At 43.9% G+C, this 19,031-nt stretch overlaps 1 protein-coding gene and 1 long non-coding RNA gene across 22 annotated transcripts in view; one reads left to right on the forward strand and one right to left on the reverse strand.

The window, feature by feature from the left end:
• ESRRG (estrogen related receptor gamma) overlaps positions 1-19,031 on the forward strand; it is a 407,888-nt gene that overhangs the window by 19,844 nt on the left and 369,013 nt on the right. For 6 of the 21 annotated variants that reach the window (XM_054194197.1, XM_054194179.1, XM_054194198.1 and 3 more), the window contains exon 1: positions 808-991. The exons of 8 other annotated variants lie outside the window; for them this stretch is intronic. Coding sequence is in view for 3 of the 13 variants with exons in the window: in XM_054194171.1 (XP_054050146.1) it covers positions 10,383-10,480 (98 nt within the window). In the remaining 10 variants the exon portion in view is untranslated. Of the gene's footprint in view, positions 1-269; positions 290-807; positions 992-1,332; positions 12,995-19,031 lie in introns of those variants that run through there. 7 more of the 21 variants (XM_054194171.1, XM_054194170.1, XM_054194199.1 and 4 more) reach the window with 6 other exon arrangements.
• Positions 196-724, reverse strand: LOC128906643 (uncharacterized). Its single transcript, XR_008465263.1, has 2 exons — positions 526-724; positions 196-283 (listed from the first exon to the last, which is right to left on the reverse strand). It is a non-coding gene; the product is annotated as an uncharacterized LOC128906643 (long non-coding RNA).

The raw sequence follows: 19,031 nt of genomic DNA on the forward strand, positions 1-19,031 counted from the left end.
TCCCCCCGCCCCGCCGTGGCTCGGCAAACGGCCTGCTGGCGGCTGGCGGCGTGTCTGTGTGCCCGCCGTCCCCTGGGCGAGGTGTCCCGTCCGCCGCCGGAGGACCCGGCCGCCCGCCGCATCCCGGCTGCCGGGGAAGGGGGCACACGCACCCCCCCCCCCGCCTCCCCTCGCTTATCGCTACGGTTTGGGGGGTTTTGTTTGGTTTTTGGTTTTTTTTTTTTTCCTTTCCAGGTGGGAGTTGGCGGTGACCGGCGAGGCTCGCCCGGCACTGAATGTCACCCTGAAGGTAAAATGAAAGACAAAAAGATGAACGCATGCCTGCTCCCCTCGGCCGCGCTCCCCCGCGCCCGCCGGCGAGCGGCCGCCACCATCGCGGGGCGGCAGCCCCCGCCGCGCCCCGGATTTCCTGTCCCGGCGCTTTATTATTTCGCTTTAGGAAAAAAAAAAAAAAAAATAGAGAGAGAGATAAAAAAATAAAAAAATAAAACCCACCACCCGCATGCAAAAGAAACGTGCACGTACCCGGTAACGAGCCCAGGAAAAACCCGGCCGCTTCCCCCTTCTCCTGCCAAGTTATCATTGAGAAAACAGACAGGCGGCGTGACGTCCCGGGTCAGGCCGAGTGCGGACCGGCGCTACCAAGGCGGCAGGGAGGCCCGGCGACGCCGACGGGGACGGGGAAGCCGGGCCCGGGCCCGCCGGCCGCCCGCTCGCCGCCGCCGCCCGCCCGCCGGGCCCGTCCCGCCGCCGCTGCCGTCCCCCGCGCCCCCCGCCCCGCCGCCGCCCCGCCGCCCGGCCTGCCGCCCGCTGGCGGCTCCCCCCTCGCCGGCGGAGGTCGCGGGAGCCCAGTTAAAGGAGGCGTGTGTAAAGATTTTGCAATGTCCCTGCATGGTGTTGTAGACTTTCCTAGCAAAGAAACCGGCTTCGGCTTCTTTAAAATCCCCGACGACTCACCTGATTAACCTGCCTGCGGTTCTGAGCTGACCAGGTAACGCCGAGCCCCCCCCTCCCCACCCCGCACCTCTGCGAGCTGACATTGCATCGGGGGCATGTTTTTTGCTTGGAGACGAGCCGCTGCCAGAAGCGCTTCCCCCCCTCCCCCCCCCCCCCCCATTCCACCTTCAGACCTTGCCAATTGCACTTGCTCAGAGTCATTCCCCCCCCCCTCCGCCCCCGCAAAATCAGCTTCGTAAAAAGCCGCACAACAGCAACGGCCACCCGGGGTTTAGTGGTTCTCGTCACTCGGACAATTATTTAAAATTATTGGGCCGGGGGGGGGGGGGGGTGTGGGGGGGGTGACGGGTAAGGGGGGAAAGGATTATTTTTTTCCCGCTGACAGATCCTGCCCCAGCAGGTTTTGTGTGCCCCCCCCCTTGCCCAGGGTCAGGAGTGCCGGGGAAGTGACGAGGCTTTAGCCAGCAAGAGTTTGGGGCCGGGGTCCCGGGGTGGCTCTGGCGGTTGCGAGCGGGCAAGGGGGAGCGGACTCTCAAAGCCGGTGCCGGGGCGCGTGTGATTATCGCGACAGCTGCCCGCATCGCCCTGCCTCTCCCCGGGGTGCCCTTTCGGGAACCCCGAAGTGTCCCGGCTGCGGCGCGGCCCGGGCAGCGGCGGGGCCCGCCCGCCCCAGCGGGGAGAGGCCGGCGGGGGGGGTCCGTCCTCGCCCCCGTTCCTCCCCCGCCGCCCTCTCCTTCCTGAAACACTTCTGCGAGCGGCTGGCGGGAGCCGAGCAGGCCCGGCGGGAGCCCCGCACGCCGGGCCGGGGAAGGGGGGGGGACACGCATTGCTGCTGCGGGGTGTCCCCGTATCGCCGCCCCCGGCGTGGCCGTGCCAGGCGGGACGCGCGTTGCTCCGCGTTGTGCCGCGGTGTCAGGACCCGCAGAGGGGACACGCACACACAAAGGCAGGGGGGGCCGCTCGCACCCGAAACCAGGAGGGGTGAAGGAAAGTGTGGAAAGTCAATGTAGTGTCTGCCCCTCCTGATACTTCACCCTCCCAGCTCCGGCGGGGGGGGGGAGGTTAGAGAAGTGGTGGCGTGTGGGGGTCTGGATGTGACCCGGCTGTGAGGAAATTTTAGTTTTTCCTGATTTTTTTTTTTTTTTTTTTTTTATTTCCCCCTGGGCATTAATGCTATGAAGGAGCGAGTGGTCTGGAGGTATATTTTGAAGTGCTGCAGGGGAAGTGCTCCGAGGACTTGGTCTAGTTAATATGTTTCTCGTGATAGCAAAGAAGAGAGGACTGCATTTAGGAGATGACTAAATAATGGGGGAGGCAAGTAAAAATGAGTAGAATATAAAGGAGAGGAAAATGAAGGTGAATGGTAGTGTGGGAAGGCAGGCGCTGAGCAGCTTGGGTTTCTCTCCCGTAATTCTCCTCCCCTCCCCAACACCCCCTCTCTAACACCCCCCTCCCTCCAATCCTGTCTTTTCATACTATTAAGGAGACTCTAACAGCAAACATAACCCAACAGAAAAACAGATGACCTCCCCCACACACTTCAACCTATCTTCTTTTGTGGCCGGGAGGAAAATCTGAATGCCCTTTGTATAAAACCACCAAAGTTTCAAGCATTTATTAGCCACCCTGTCTCAAATACATAGTGTAAAACTTGCCCGATACATTTTGGCATTACTTCCCTGTTTTATTTCAGAGGACAAAATGTTCTGGTGTAGGATACCTACCGTCACTTTCGGAACCGGAGTAGTTTACAATATAACCTACATTAGATTATACATGGTGCGTGCGTTGCATTTCCACTGAAAATAGCCAAAGACTTAGAATGACGAAGCGACTCATGTGGTTATGATCTTCCTTGTCTTGAGAGCATCAAGGTAGCCATGGTTCTGCATGCCGGAGAGGGGGAGGGTCCGTGGTGTGAGGGGTTTCGTGTCTGTACGGGAACCTGGCAGGTCTCCTTTTAGAGGACTTTACAATTTAAAATGTGACGGGGGCAGAAGGTAAACACGACATTCAGTGTGCTCAGTATTAAAATAAGGAAAACAAATTGATTGCATTAACTGTGTGTGCAGTATCACAGTTACTCCACAGTACTTTGTCAGAAATTAAAAGGTTACCACTAGAGTACTACATCCCTATCTCAAGCCTGGCACCACTTATTACTGCAACGGTATTTCAATATTAAGTGATCTTAGAGATATTTCATCTTTCATTTTGAATCCTGAATTTGAATCAGCATTAGGATGTCAGGGCTGCGAGATAAGGTATAACAAACTAAGTAGACAGCTGAAGGGCTCCTGGCGAAGGTGTTGCTGAGAAGGATATCTTGGGCCGTTCGCAGTAACCTTGTTTACAGGGACGTTTCAATTGCAACCTGAATTTCAGTGAGAGGCTGCCTGGACTAATGCCTGCGTGTCTGAAACTCATCACAAGTGTCTTTTGCGCTTTAAACCTCTCTGCCTTCCTTGCATACTCGCAAAAACTTTTCTGGAAGGTTAGGACGATTTTCTGATATGAAAATTAAGATGTTTTCCTAAGAGGAACCCTGCTCTTTGAACTCAAGTACATTAGCAACAAAGTATTCATGAGGTTTGATTTTTATTTTTTTTTGGGTTCTCTGATGTGTCGGGATCGGTAGTTACACCAGTCTTTTTAACTTCACGTATACAGCTTTGATTTATTATATTTAAGTCTTGGTGGTTTTGAACATATTTTGCAGCACATGAAGTCGGTTCAAGTCAGAATGTGAAACGATGCATATTGTAACAAGGATCAGTTTTATAGCGATGTGTTATTTTTTTGTTTTCTTTTCCTAAAGCTGTTCCAGGAAAATCACGTGCGTTTAGCGAGTGGGTGCTAAATGCCAGCAGCCACACTGACGAAGAAAAATGCTGTTGAAATACTTTGGAATAATAAATAGGATACGTAATGGTCAACCACAAGATAAAAATTTTACACAGTGTTTTTATGGCTCTAAATTGGCTGCATTGTAAACCAAGCTTACTACTCTATTAAGTCATCAGAGTTTTCAATTATTTAAGATTTCTAGTCAAGCTATCTAATATAGTCTTCATCGTGCATATCAGAAAATTATACATGAGGTTGTAATTCCTTGTTGTTGGTATGTGAGGGCTTTGTTGCGGATGGGGGTTTAATTTTGGCTTATCAGGACAAATATTGCAAAGCATGCACACAGAAAAATGATATGGAAATAGCCCCAGTCCTACGAAATGGGGATAGTTACAGCACTGAAATGTACCTAATACAATTTGAGATCCACTCACTAAGAAACCTTGACAGTATCTGCCTTGCAGGTACCGTGCGTTTGGAAATACTATATCTCCATTTAAATGCAGATCTTCAGTTTTCTCCAGGGGGCAGTTGGTGAAGCTTTCGATTGAACCACCGGTACTAGAAAAACTAACTGAAGATTTACCCATGAACAAGAGACCCTTTCAAGTCTGCCTTTTTGAAATAATGATTATAACATTTCCTAATATTGCAATTTTATATTGATTCCGAATGCCTTTTCAAAAGTCACAGGAAAGGAATAGTGTCTTTTACTCAAGGTAGGCCAATGTTTGCACACTTGTTTAGCAACTTTAAGAGAGAGAACTGTTACAAGTAAGTTCTTTGTTTTTACGTGAGTGTTGTGTTTGCATGTGAGTTTTGTCAAACGGACAGAGTCTTGCTTTGATTCTGACCTAGATTCCTCCTGATTATTCCTATACAGCTAGTACCTGCTTATTTCCCACTGTGAAAATAGGAGAACAACTGTTGATGCTATCTAGCTGGGGCTGCATGGGCAATAGGCACGCACATCCAGTAATCTCCCTTCCTTCTCCAAGGCTTCATTAGTAACAGATAAAATAGCGCTGCAGTCCAAAAAGAGTGCAATCCAATATTTCCTCTCCTGTGAATTTTCATTCTTTGACGGTCTGATTCAAAGGGAGACAGGAAAAAACCACAACTGGGTGGAATGAGTGAATTTATTCCTCTTTCTAGATTTGGCACACAGATTTCACACACTTGCAGGGATGAACAGGGCTGTCGATTTATTTGAAACAAGTCTCAGATCCAGCTTACTCCACGTTTGCTTGAAACTCAGTGCCAATAGGTGCCAGTCCTCCTTAGAGGGCCTCGTCCCATCCAGTCCCGTTTGCTATTTTGTTTGCCAGCTGTCTAGCTTGCGGCATAACCCAAGGCATTAAAAGCCCAGGATGCAGGGACCGGGAGCTCCCTGTTTGGGGTGCAGGCAGCACAAACTACCTGGTGCAGGGGAGACAAAAGCTCCTGGCCTTTCCTGTGCTGGGTGCCGGCTGCTCCAGTCTCCCCTTCATGGGCAAGGGTGCAGCCCGGGGATGCTGCCCTTGTCCCTGTCCATATTATGCTCACCTGTTAATGGCATATAACCCATCGGCCTCAATACCCTGGAGAAAACATGCACTTCAGTCTCCGCGTGGAGTTCAGGCAGGTCTGCAAAGTCCGATCATACATGCAGCAGTGTTAATGGCAGAGCTCCCGTTCAGCTTAATTGATATTCCTATAAACATCTGCAGGTTTCTGTTTCTGCTGGAAGCTACAGCTGGGTGGACTTCTTAAATGAATGTTTTGCATATTGAGGTTGAAAGGAAAGTTGAGCCTGATACATTAACTTATCATCTGTGTCATTCTCTTGACATCAGTTGGATTACTACAAGCATATATAACAAGGAGATTAGGTGCAAGATCTTCACACACACATGCTTTTGTTACCATGTTGATCGGTGGAGATGTTACTTCTCTGAAAACCTTGTTCTAAGTCAAGTCTAGGCAAGCACAAACCTGCGCATGCATATGCAAGTTGAGCAGGGCCTATCCTTTATAATACAATTTTTTTCCTTTAATATCTGAGCAAGATCTCCTATTATAACTCAACCATTAGGGGAAAGAAAATGGAACTTTTCTCAAACAGCTTTTCTGTTGGGGAATCTAGTGGCAGTTGCTTTGAAGCATGTGTAATTGATTATCATACATTTATTTTAAAAAGGAGACATAACAAGGAACCTAACATGATGTTTTGGAATATATCTTCTCTCCACAATGTTCTTGAGGGAAATGTAAGGTTGCAGGCATCATTTCATGCCCTGTATGTTTTTGAACATAAATCAGAGAAATTGTTGGAGAGTTATAGATGTTCATAGCAACTGTAGCTATAATAAACACATGCAGTATATATTTTCCAAGCTATTTCGTATGGGTGAAAAGCTGAAGCTGGCGTTTTGTACGAACAATTCAACTTAATCACTGAAAATTTATTTCCTAGTTAGGGTGGATTACCAGTGTAGCATGAAGTCGTACACCTTGGTTTAAGTTCATCTGGTTATGAAGCCTCGGTTAAAATTGAGAAAGAATTTAAATTGGATCTAGACACCCTGAATGAATTATTCCAAACATCAAATTTATTGTGATGCCGCCATGGCAATATTTACATCTATATTATCACCTATATTGGTTTCAAAGCGTGCTGGATACTTTAGAGAGCAAACAAAAGACAAGAATTTTATGAAAAACCAAACAATTTTAATTGAACACATTGCACAAAATGTAAGCATAATAAATTCACCAGGAAAGAGAATCCTCAATGATAAGGTAGTGCAGAGCTGCTGATGGGAACAACAACTAACTTAGGTATACAAATTTCTTGATGATTGTGTTGGTTTTGGTTTAAAGTCTTAATAGATTAAAAGGGAGAAGTGACTTTTATGGAGGAATTTCAATGAGGAAAGCGTAACTGCTCAGTATGTGAGGATGAGGAAGGTGTTCCATACATTGACGAGGACCCAAATGCATTAAAATGCTAAAAAGAAAATCCAGTAGTCACAGTTAATATGTATATGGATAGGCTGGGCATAGGACAAGTTCAGGATCTGTGCAGAGATCAGACAGGTCTAAATGAACAGTTTCGGACTTAATATTTAAGCAAAAGCCTAAGTGCCTGAATAAAACAGGTAGGATGTGTTTCTTGGGAGTCTGGCCTTCCAGGTGCTTTCAGGTGTAGCTCTCATTACTCCCTGTATTCCTGTCGGGTTCAGAGATTGATAATTAAACCCAATACTGCTTATTGAAAATTTTGAGACTAGTTAAAAAGTGTGACTTTTAAAAGGGTCACTGTGCTTCTGCTGGACTTCTGTTTTAATGTGGATAGTTTCAATCATTCCTCTTTTATTATGAGAGACAGAAATCTCTTTTTAAAAGAGAACGCTGGTCTCTTATTACTTGACTCCCGGAAACAGCGTTTTAAAATATACAACTAATATCCTGAGACTGATGCTAAAACTGAGAATTTGCTGTTTTACTTGTTTGTAGTATTAGCCTCTTGATGACGTCTTCAAATTTTAAGACCTCCATGAATTAAACAAGAAACTTTCTAAATTGTTACAACTGATGGACATCAGGAAGGCAAAGCATGGCCCATCTTGGGCACCAGTACTAGCTTAGACTTCAGAAGAGCAGGCAGGGGGGTTGGTTTCCAAGGGTCATCCTTTCCACTGGGGACAGGTGGAGGAGGGATGGAGACGTACAGCTTCTGACATTGCCTAAGCTCAGGGTCACCTTCCCCTTCTTCATTTCTTGCATAGCTCTTCCTCCTCTCCAGGCATTTTTTGCAGCCTCTCCTTAGTAGCCAGGCCACTTTACCCTGTCCTCTGAAGGTTGGAAAATGGACTTTGAATTGTGCTCCCTGCCGAATACAACGCTGTGAAAACAAAATTTAATGAGAATATCAGAAAAGAGAGAAAGGGGAAGACAGAGTGTCGCAGGTTGAGGTATAGCTGGGAAGACTGGGAAGAGAAAGGTTTGGGAATTCCTGTGTGTCCCGTGGTCGGGATCCGTGTATGCTTTTACAAAAGAAGGGAGCTGAAGGAGCTGCGTCCCTGTATCTGTATTGACCCAGCTGTGTCGGGTGGGACATGACTATAGAGGAGAGGTAAGAAGGAGTGGAGTCTAACCCAGAGCGGACGTCCTCCAGCCTTGACAATTGCCAGCTGGGCTGTGTGGGGTAGGACTGCTGAATCCAGTTGGATTACTGCTTTTGTGCTGCATTCAGGAGTCTCAGCCTTTCTGCGCAGGCACTTGGGTATTTAGAGGCTCTCGAGGAAGAAACTTCATTCACTGAAATTCCTGCTTCCACAGGGTACTTGTCTTAAATTAACGTCTTGAGTTCCACCTGACAAAAAGAGCTTGTTTTACTCTGTGCTGGATTTCTTGCTGGATTTCTAACAGATAAAAACCCTCTCCTGCCGTATTTCAGGGACCAGGTGGACGAGGGTTGAGAGGGAGGTATGCAGGGTCTGGGCAGCAGGCTGGGCACTGGAGCACAGAGAGCAGGCGGTCCAAGGTCACGGTCCTTCTTACGGCACAGCTGGGAGCTGGACGCACAACCTCAGGTTTTAGTCCTTTACCCTTCGACACGCAATGCCCGTCTCACAGCTTGAGCAACGGAGGCTCAGAAGCTGTGCTTTTTGCAACACGCATTAAATGGGATGGTACCAGTTTAGGCATGGAAAGGTGAGGTGATGTGTCGGAGGTAATGCCCGCAGTCAGTGAGCCCAGCCTCGTAGCCAGGATTTCGATTCCCTGCCTTGTTTGTCTCTCCAGGGAGGAAAGCAAGATTAATCCTGCTGGTGCCACCACATGCTTTCATTTCTTGGTGTGACACGGTCCAGGGGTGGACAGGATCTGTGTCCCAAAGGAGAGAGGCAAGTTTGGATGGAAGTGCACGTTGAATCAGTATGGTTACCCTGCTATAAACGGTGCCTACCTTTTCTAAAAATTATTTTTAGTGTTTTACTTTGTTACTTTTTTTTTAGTCAAAGGGAGGTGGGGACGTGAACTATGAGTATCTCTGAAAATTAGGCCACAAACCCTTATACTTGTTTGTGCTCGTGAGTGTGTGTGTGTGCACGTGTGCAACGTGCGTACGCACACTCGGATGTTGTGTATGCACAGGATCTCAATTATTTTGCTCTTTGAATCATCGAGCATGCTGTCTTCATGTACTGTCAGTTTTGGTTTCTGCCCTTTGGAATAAAGTTCAAAATATTAAAGAAATAACACGCAATATACTAGTAGCTAGAATAGTCAGAGTGCCTGAGGGGAAAAGAGGGTGGTGAATAATCTCTTACAAATGCCCAGAAAAAAGCCCTTAACTCCTCCTAACCAAACTCTGCAATGGTGCACTTTTAAAAGGATCTCTTCTAAGTTTTGTTTCTGAGGTTTGCTGGTTATACTGGAGAGAGCAGTAGGTCCCGTTTGGAAAGCAATGTGTAAGCTCTACGGTCACGCTCTGACCGCGTGCTGGGGGAATGTATGGTCCCAGTGACTCTTTGGAGAATCACCCTGGGCTAAGTGGTGAAACAACTAAATCCAAATTAATTATTGACAATTCTTTTCACATCAAATGTAAGGATGTGTTCGGAGTATTGCCTCCCAGTTTAAGAGTTGAAATAGTGCTAGCAGAGGTATTCTTTTTAAATGTTGCTTTTCTGGTCTTATTAGTTTACTTGAACAGCAGTAAGAACCGCAGAAGCTGATGCAGGTTCTGCCCATCCCTGCTTGGTTCTGGAGGGCGGAAGCAGGAGCTAAGGGGGCACTAACAGATATTTGGAGTTACGCTGGGACTTTGGTCCGAACTTTGCTGAATTTGGGATGTTGCGCTCCACGGTTTTAGTCCAATGGGGACCATGCTAAAAGGCTCTAGCTAAGATACTACGTGAAAGAATCAGCCCCCTCCCACTCCCAAAATCTTTTGACTTGTACTCTGTATCAGAAAAAAAAGCACTGAGAAGTGTGTGAGTGATGCAAGGCAGGCTCAGGCTGAATTTAGGATAAACAGGATGCCTATTGCACTTAATTTAGCAATTCTAAGGCAGAAAATGCTTTTGGGCACAGCTAACAGCTTCTCATCTGCAAACGCCACAATCAAGACAAAGCAAAATATATTGTGGCAAATTCTGCAGTTCACAGTCGTGACACAGTCAAAGCCTCCTATTGCAGCGCGGGAGACTCCTGCGTGTGTCACGACTGCCTAGGATGCAGGCTTTCAGAGCGGCGTTAATAAAAATAATACAGTAAATACACGGTTTCAAAAGTCCTGCAGGACATGCAGCAAACGCCGGTGATTCGAACTGGGTGAAGTTGTCAAAGGTTGCTTTGCTCTCCAGAGCCTGGCAGTAGCTCCACTGAAATGTGATGCCATTGGTTTTCAGCAAAGGTTTCTTTCTGCAGGGCTGCAAACAGAGATCAGCTGCTACTGTGTATACACAACTAGGGAGCAAATCAAGCAGCACATTTAAGCAGCCTTTTTAACCCTGAGACTTTCCAAGATTTCTTCTTCACACAGGAAGTTTCCTTTATATTGTCAGCTGTAGCACTTTGCTCATGTAATGAGATCAGAGCTAGGATCACTGCTGCACAGTAGAAAGACTTCCTTAAGACATTTGTCCTTGAAACTGCACCAAACTCTTGGAAGAACCCAGAACCTGTAAGTATGTATGATATAGGCAACAATAGCACGGTGCAAAGCTGCAATCAACCATTATACGATATCCGATTAGCAGGGCAGGAGGGATTTTTTTGTATTTTTTTTTTTTCGGATGTTATGTTACATTCATTTTCAATTTGTTCTGAGGAAACAAATCAATTCGGGCTTCTGATACAGTGACTTTGCAGTAGATGAGCTAGTAGTAATATGTTTGATTTAACTATTTGTTGCTCTCATGTAGCTTGTGGGACAATTATTGTAACCATCAAACTATAGAGAACTTTTCTTATGTTTTTAGGCATTTTAAAGCATTTGGGGGTCCATCTTGCAAATAAGTTTTTGCTTTGCTTTTTGATTTTGGCAACCCCACCCTACGCCAAACTATAAATAACAGGGCAAACGGAATTAATGCGCATTGTTCTTAGGTAGCAATAAAATATATTTGTTTGCAGGCTTAATTTAGTCGTTAACAACATTGCACTGTTTGGGGTGGTTTTTGTCTTAATTGAATTCTACTCAAGGCTGTCTGTTTTGTGTTTTACTATCTTGTCTGTGTCTGTTTAAGTTACTTTGCCGGGACTGCAGTCTGGTTAAACCTGTATTTAAGCACTATTTATATTCTGAACACATTTCTGGTAAAATAAGTGTTTGAGATTTATTTTTTTTTTAAAGCCTTAAACAGTATAGTTTTATTAGCAGTGAGCGCCAGAGAAGGCACAACATGGATGAATGTCAGATGTAGACCACATAACCTAAGTCTTCCGTGCACTAAGTCTGATCCAAACGTGTCCACTTTTGCGACTGCAACTAATAAAAGCCTTGAGCTCCCTTTCAATAAATTTTTCATACGTAGCGATACCTCTGTTTATCGGATTAATTTCTCCCAGGTTAGCCTGATTGATAGCTGGATTGTGGTTTCTTAAGAGCTTTCTCCATGAAACCCCACCGAAGAGCTGCATTCCATTTAACCAGTGAATGTAAAAACTGGTAACCATGGATTCAGCCACCACTAACTGTCGAGAGCAATGACTTGTTGTAAACAATACAAATGAGCCAGGATAGCAGAAGCAACCAGACATGAAATGATTTTAATAGAAATTACGGTAAAGGTCATGTGATACTGTATCGGCTTGAATTCAGTGTTAAAGGGAAAGTATTTCAGTTTTTCAGGTTTGATTTAAATTGCATGTCTCCGCTGGCTTCACGTTTGCGTAAGACCCCCAGAAGGGAAAATGAAGCAGTTCTTTGGAAATGCCTCTGCTTAATTGCACGTTGTGACTTAGGCCCTGATCCTGAAAATGTAGGAATAACTCTAGCCAGTGGGATTATTCACGTTCTTAAAATTAAGTATTTGTGTTTGCAGGATCAAGGCCGTTCTAGGTAAGTTAGTACGAAAAAAAAATAATTAGATTCTAAGGAAATAACAAACTTGTCACTAAAGATAAATAATGGAAATGCGAGTTTTAGTAGTGTTGTGTCGCTCAGTTAGAGATTTTTATTTGCTTCTTTCAATAACATGAAAACAAGTTATATTTATCCCTTCATTTTTAAATGTTATGACTTTCATTTCTCATACACCATTCCTCAAATCCTCTTCCTAATTTATAGCCTCTCTTTTGGAGAACTGGTAAACCATAGTGTCAGCTCTTATAATACAGCATGATGATAGGCACATGCAGATCGCATGAGCAGCCGTGTGTCCTATCTCAGGAATTTCCATCCCTACAAAATCTTTGCTGACTCCCAGCTGTCACATGGCTGTCACTCACAAATTCTAACCATAACCAAATCCTCCTCCCTGGGCATGCGCTCACCAAACCTCTCTACGTACACGTAGACGCAGGCACAAATGTCCCTGCTTAAGCGCTTTCTCTGCGTAAATGGGTCTCTCCCCCAAGCCTGCTGCATTCCACTAATGCTTCTTCCTTAATTTGTTCCTGGGTGCTACTTCCCTGCTGTGCCTGTGCTGTTTGTGCTCTGTAAGGAGGAACCTGGAACGGGAATAGTAGTCAGTAAGAAATGCAAACAAAAATAACTTTGCGCATTGTTTAATGGAACAATTCAAATCAGTGTGAATCTAAATTAGCAACTTCCGTGGCCCCCTAAACCTCTCCAAAAAAATTAACCCTTACTGTTCTGTAGACGGCATTGTCACCTTGCAGTATACTGACTTACTGTTTTGTGTATTTACGTGTAACAGTTACAGTATTTGGAAAAATTAGATTATAAGACTCCTAGACTGGAACTTTGGCTATTTCTATATTTCTAGGTTATTTCTATATTTCATAGATGTCACATACATCTATGTTGTTTTATCAGTAATTATGATTTATATATTTTTCAACCAGAAGTATTTCAAACAATTTCTCATCAATCTGTTACAGCTGAGCAGTCTCTGTCACGCACAGGTTGCAACTAAAATGTATAGGTAGCTACAGGACAAATCCAGCTTTCCTTATTCTTCTGAGCTGCCTTGCCAGACGGAGGGGGCGATTGCTTGTGTGAATCGGAAAGGTAAGATTTAGCTTATACATAGATTAACAGCAGGCAAAAATAGACTGGCTTCTGCTGAAAATAAATACTTTCCAGAAGTAAAAGGAAAGCACTTAAACAGGAGTATTTGGGGAAAAAATATGCCAAATTGCAAAATGTTTTCTGTTGCTTGTCTGTGTCAGTGCTAAGAGTGTATTGAAGTACTCCTGTAAATCAGACTTATAAGTTTATTAACATTTTGCCAAAAGGGCAAATGTGGCTGGACAGAAAAGATATGTCTTGACTTTGCGTACATATCCTGGGAAGAATACAGAACTGGAAGTAAAATGCAGGTGAAACCACAGTGAGACTCAAAACCAATATCCAAGTAAATTGGGGAAACCACACTGGCCCCCTTACCATGAGCTCATTATGAAGCATTGGTAATTCCTACATCCCTTGAAAACCAGATGGGGGACATTGTGCCTGGCAGAAGAAGAAACCAAGTTTCACTATGGAGAGCTAATGCATTGTTCAGGAAGGAAGGAGTGCACCACGGGACAATGGGCGATTTTCCTTTGCTCAAAGTACCTTTGGCATCTTTACGATCTGTGACGTACATGCTTGTCTACTCTCCTGTATTTTGCAATGCAAAACTTGCAGGAGATAGTGGGTGAGCTGCCAGAACTCTTTGCTTATCTGCAGATAGGAAGAACTGGGAGGCAAGTCCCCTTGTTTCTCTCCCAGTTTATAAAGTTCAGGTGCTGGTTGATGGGCAGCTGCAGGAGACTTAGACGAGAATTCTCATTTGATGCAGAGCTCTGTGAAGGTGTATTTGAAACCCCAAAATGGAGCCCTCCGTGTTTTACCCATGCAGAAATCTCAGTGTGTGCAGTCAGGCAAATGTTGCAGTGCATACCTGGGGACCGGCAGAAATATTTACCCATAAAATAATTAGTAATAATTAATGATATCTCTCTTGTAAACACAGTAATATGGAATAATAACAAAAACTTGTATTTTATGATTGTTGATTTATGATACTACTTTTATGCAAAGACCATACTTTTTGTATATGAATATACCATATCGGCAGTATATCAACTGTCAACTAAATTCAAGTTGTTTAAGTACAGGCACCTTTTAAAAAAAAAACGGGGCAAAAAAAGCCCCAAGGTACTAAGTGTAGGGAATATAGGGTAAACCAGTATCCGGGTCTGCTCACACTTTGCTTCATCGCTGAGACAGCCAGCGGCACTGCAGGTAAGTGAGAAATAAATCGGTACCTTTGTCAGGTAGACTCCTGGCTATCAGGAACTGGACTGAAACTACTTAATTTCATGGAGCATGGCAAACTAGTTGGTCACTGAATGACAGAGTGTTATTCTTTGAATTATTAACTCTATGTAAGTAGTACAGCGTTTTATAAATTTCTGTTCCTTTCTAGTTTTACCTCTTAGCTGGTGTTGGTATGTGAAGTTTTTTTGAGGGCTTCTATAGTAATTTTGTCTTTTGAAGATTTTCAAATGTACTTCTTCCTATGGGCTGTTGAAGACCCATGATTTATGGGTTATAATGTTCTCCAGGTCAGCAAAACTGTCATGAGGTCTAAAGACAGGACTGTGATCTCTATCAGCTGCATTAACTTTCCATTAACTTTCGGTGACTAGAACGCGACTTTGATTATTCTGCATTATTCCTTTGTACAAAATAAGGTCGTTCTCTGTGTTTTTTTAGTTTTAACAGAACCAGACTGTCACTGACCATCAGCTTTTGCATGCATAGACTCTCTCCTTCCTGGCAAGGCTTTAGGCCCAGATCCACAAAAGGATTAGATGCCTTAGGTGGGACTTAAGTGGGATTTAGGCATTGAAAGCCCAAACTGAGATCCTCAATATCCCTACTGAACTGCCACCTAACCTTAGAAGTTGCCTAACCTGTGTAAGTGCCTACGTTTTCAATATCCAGCTTTCCCAGGTGGCCAAAGATCTGCTTTGGATGTTCTCAAGCACTTCCATCCTGACAAAGCTGAGCCTCTCTGCTCCTGTCTTTCCCCCCACGTCCCAACAGACTTCAGAAAGCACAAGCTTCTCTTGCAAAATGGTGGCTATGTGTGATGTATCTCACTTTCTCCAGCTGTGTCCTTGAAGGAAAGGACACTCCAGTAGGTTCAGGAACAGCCTGGGAGCCTTGAAAAAGATATCAAAACTAAGAAATTTGAGTATCACTGCTTAAACACATAGGTCCTAGAGAAGAAGTGGGACTTCAGCTAGCTGTGTGTGGCCTTCATCGTCTCCTACTGGCAGTCTTGGACTGTTCTCTGCTCAGTGATGGCCACTTGTGAATTTGCTGGCACTGCACAAGGCATGGGGCTAACTAAGAGGGCTGAGGGTTCCATCGCATGGGCATAGCACCTGAACGTTGGTACTGGGATGCGAAATTATTATTGCTTCTAGCGGTTTTCTTGGAGAATCCAGGCCCTGGTGTTTTGTAGCAGTAGTTTTGAGGGGAAGCACTTTGGGGGAAAGAACTCGTCTGCAAGAAGTGACTTAAGGTTTCATCTGACTCTATGATACATGGTGGATGTTTTGGCTTTTGAAAGCCAGGCTTGTTGGGGTGCTCTGTGTGCGCACCCAGAAATAAGAATCACTTTTTTAGGGCTTCAGTCTCAAGAATTTCTGGAGCTGTGGCTGGATTGATAGCTGTCTCGCTCTGCGGAGGCCAAAGCAAATAATGTCTTGTTAGTAGCTGAGTAAGTGGTCCTGTGCCATCACTTATTTCTCAGCTGTACTCGTGACATTTCATGTGTTCTCAGCCATGTCTGTTGTTTGTTTAAATCCTGCTCAGTTCCTTGATTTATCAGTTTTCTGTAGACTTTTGTACGAGTAGTCCCAAATGCTATCCTATTTCAAATAGATACATCCTTATCAGCAAATAGTCTTTCATCAATAACTTTAACTCTTTCATGTAACTCTGCATATGTTCACTTTGACCTTCTGTTTTTTAGAATATTGGATTTTTTTTTTGAGGGCGCAGTATTTAGGAAGTCGGTTAGAATTTTTCCTGAATCATTCCATCTTTTTATGCCAGAGTTGTCAGGTATTTGCCTTTACCTTTTCTCCACAGTAACAGGTAAAAGTTTTTCGTCTATTTATTCATTTATTTATTTTTCCTTCAGAAAAAGAGAACTTTTTCTCCAGGAATCCCTAGTTTTCTAATTTGTCAAAGATAGCTGGACTGCATGCAACCTTAATATTATTTATTGCTGCTTTTGATTTATGTACAGTCCTGAAAACAACAATACAGAACGTAAAACATATTTGTATAGAGGTATAGCAGCCTAGAAACTATACAAGCACCAAAAAAATTTAGAAACTGCAATCATAAAAAGTGTATATATAGTGAATAAACATGTAATAACAAGTGCTATGTGTATTTCTTTCAAAGCCCAGTTGTGTTTATACTGAGGTAGCTAAAATTTGTAGAACTATCTATGATAATGACATCTTAATAGCTAAGAATATTATTCATGTATTTTTAAACTGATACAGGGAGATCTGTTATTTTAATGGAGAGCATATGTTATAAATTAACCTGTAACTTTCAATCCACTAACTTTGTGCTCTCGGAATAGCATGCTTGAATTATTACACATTTATTTTAGTATTTTAATACACACAAACAATGGCTCCTAAGCATGTGTTCATAATTTCATTTGTACTTTTGAATTATTTGTCGCATAATCTCACTGTGGCATTTGAAGGACCAATGGTTTCATAAGACTTGTTAGGGGTAGTCTTGTGAGTGTTCCTGTCTTGCTGTTTTACCTCTTTTTATTGCAGAAGAGCTACTCCTGGACTTAAATGAGGACACTAATATGTTACACAGAGTGAGAAAACCGAGCACAAAGTAGGTATAGCATAGTAAGGTGACATAAAGAAACCCATTGCTGGCCAGTTGCAGCAAGGAGCTGGTACCGTGAGTGTTAAATCATCATACATAATGAACGTATGACTATTGTATGGAACCAATTTTAGGTATAGGAAGTTCAGCAAATATTGTGCCTTGGTGGTTGCCAGATCACTTGCGTGCTTGCTAAATCCTATATACAGCGCTTCCGTTTGCTGGGTTACTCATTGAGCTTTTAATAGTCAACTTAATTTTAGTTAAGGTTCAGTTTAGTAACTCTCGCAATTAGTGGAAAATGTTGCCAGCGTTCAGCTGGTAAACCATATTACATACGGTATGCACACGCACGGTACATGTGGAGGTAAAAGATAACAGATCGATTCCAATGGATCCCATCGTGACTAACTTTTAAGGATAAATTACAGAACCTTTTAATTATTGGGGGTAACCTTGCAGAAAATTGAATCTTGAGTTTGCACGTAGGAGGAGGTTTGGTCTCCCTTGCTCACCATCGCTTCCCGGTACTGACGACGGGTCCATGCACTGGGGTCCCCGGCTCCCGGAAAGGCTGCGGGCACCACGTCAGCGCTGGTGACACGAACCGTCGTAAAAGCAAGATGTCTTGTTTTTGAGGCAACCTTCCGAGCCTCGTCCTGCTTATTTGCTTTGTCTCTCTGCAAGCAGCTGAGGTACAGGAGGTAAGTCTGCTGCTTGACTCTTTTAAGGCATTTTTATGGGTTGTTTTATGGGTACGGATAAAGGACTACAGGTGAGATTTTTTTGCCCTCATATAAAATAGAGATATGACTTCAGCCAGTCAGAGAGCATCCTGTGAAATTAAATACCTGGGACAATAGCTGCAACTGAGGATTAACTTGGAAATAAAGGCAAAGGTACAACAATCAAATGCAGCAAGAGGGTGTTTTTCCTGTTTTTGCTGAGTGAATAGGTTAAAATGTATGTCTCTTGTTGATGTTGCTGGGAAATGAAGGCCCGTATGTTCCCACAGGACGGACACTACAAGGACAGTTAGAGCAGTGACTTGCTCTGTCAATAGTGCTCATGTCTGAACTAGGATTTCTCAGATCCATAAATACTCAAAATCCAGGTGTCTCTAACAAAATAAGTAGAAATTGTATAATAGAGGAGGGCTTAGGAGTAAATGCCAATTACTTCTGTGTGGAGTGAAATTCAGGAATGCGTGTGCCAATCCAGTCCACTGGGCTACAAGTCACTGTCTTGAAACTGTCTTGTGTGTGCAGGGTCCTAGCCCAGTTAGAAATACACCGATTTAAGTAAAGGTAATAATATTTTTTTGCCGTAGAAACCTAATGTAGAAAAAGTAAGGCTTGCACTAGGCCCCGATTGATTTGGGTGAAGAACAGGCAGCGGAGAACTCCGATTTGTAGGAGGATGTAGGTAAGTGAGGATCTTTGCATATGAAATCGTGCTCCAGCTGTATGGAAAAGCATACAGGATAAAGTGTTGGCTTCGCTGAGATCAGTGGGAATCAGTCTGTCTCTCATTGTAGATTCTGTATACTCCCGCAGTGCTCTCCTCACTGGTGATGGAAACCCCAGTACAGACTGCAGCAGAATCCTCACCATCACGTTACGTTTGATCTTTACAGGAAAGGTATCGCTGCTAGGAATATTACGGAATGAAAAAATACTGCCAAAGACAGGGGGTTTAAAGTGTTCTATTTTATATTTTGACTCTGTTATTTTGAGTAATACCAGCATAGAAATTTAAACATCTGCCGGGCTTTTTGCAAAGCAGGGCAAGAATTATTTTTTTTCCCCCCAGTTTTTCCAGTTACAGGAAACTGTGGATCAAGCTTTTGGATGGTAATCATAAGAGGCCTTGAAGAAGCAAAAATAGTAATACCTACCTTGTTAGGAATATTTGTTCGTTTGTAAAGTATGCGAACTCCTTGACAGAAAGAAGCCATAAGAAATTCCAGGCGGTTATTCTTCTGTGACAGCGGTCTGTATTTAGGCTTCTGTTAGTCTCCTTTATTTATAACAAAACCTTTGAATATCATTTCCAAGACGTTCAGCTATCAGAAGCGATGTGATAATGAGGACAGAGGATAGGTCACGAGTCTGCAAATATGTGTGAGGAGATGGTGAGCTTAACCTACCAGGTGAAAGAAAGGTTAGTATAGCAA

Source organism: Rissa tridactyla, chromosome 3 (genome assembly GCF_028500815.1).
Source record: "Rissa tridactyla isolate bRisTri1 chromosome 3, bRisTri1.patW.cur.20221130, whole genome shotgun sequence".
NCBI lineage: Eukaryota > Metazoa > Chordata > Aves > Charadriiformes > Laridae > Rissa > Rissa tridactyla.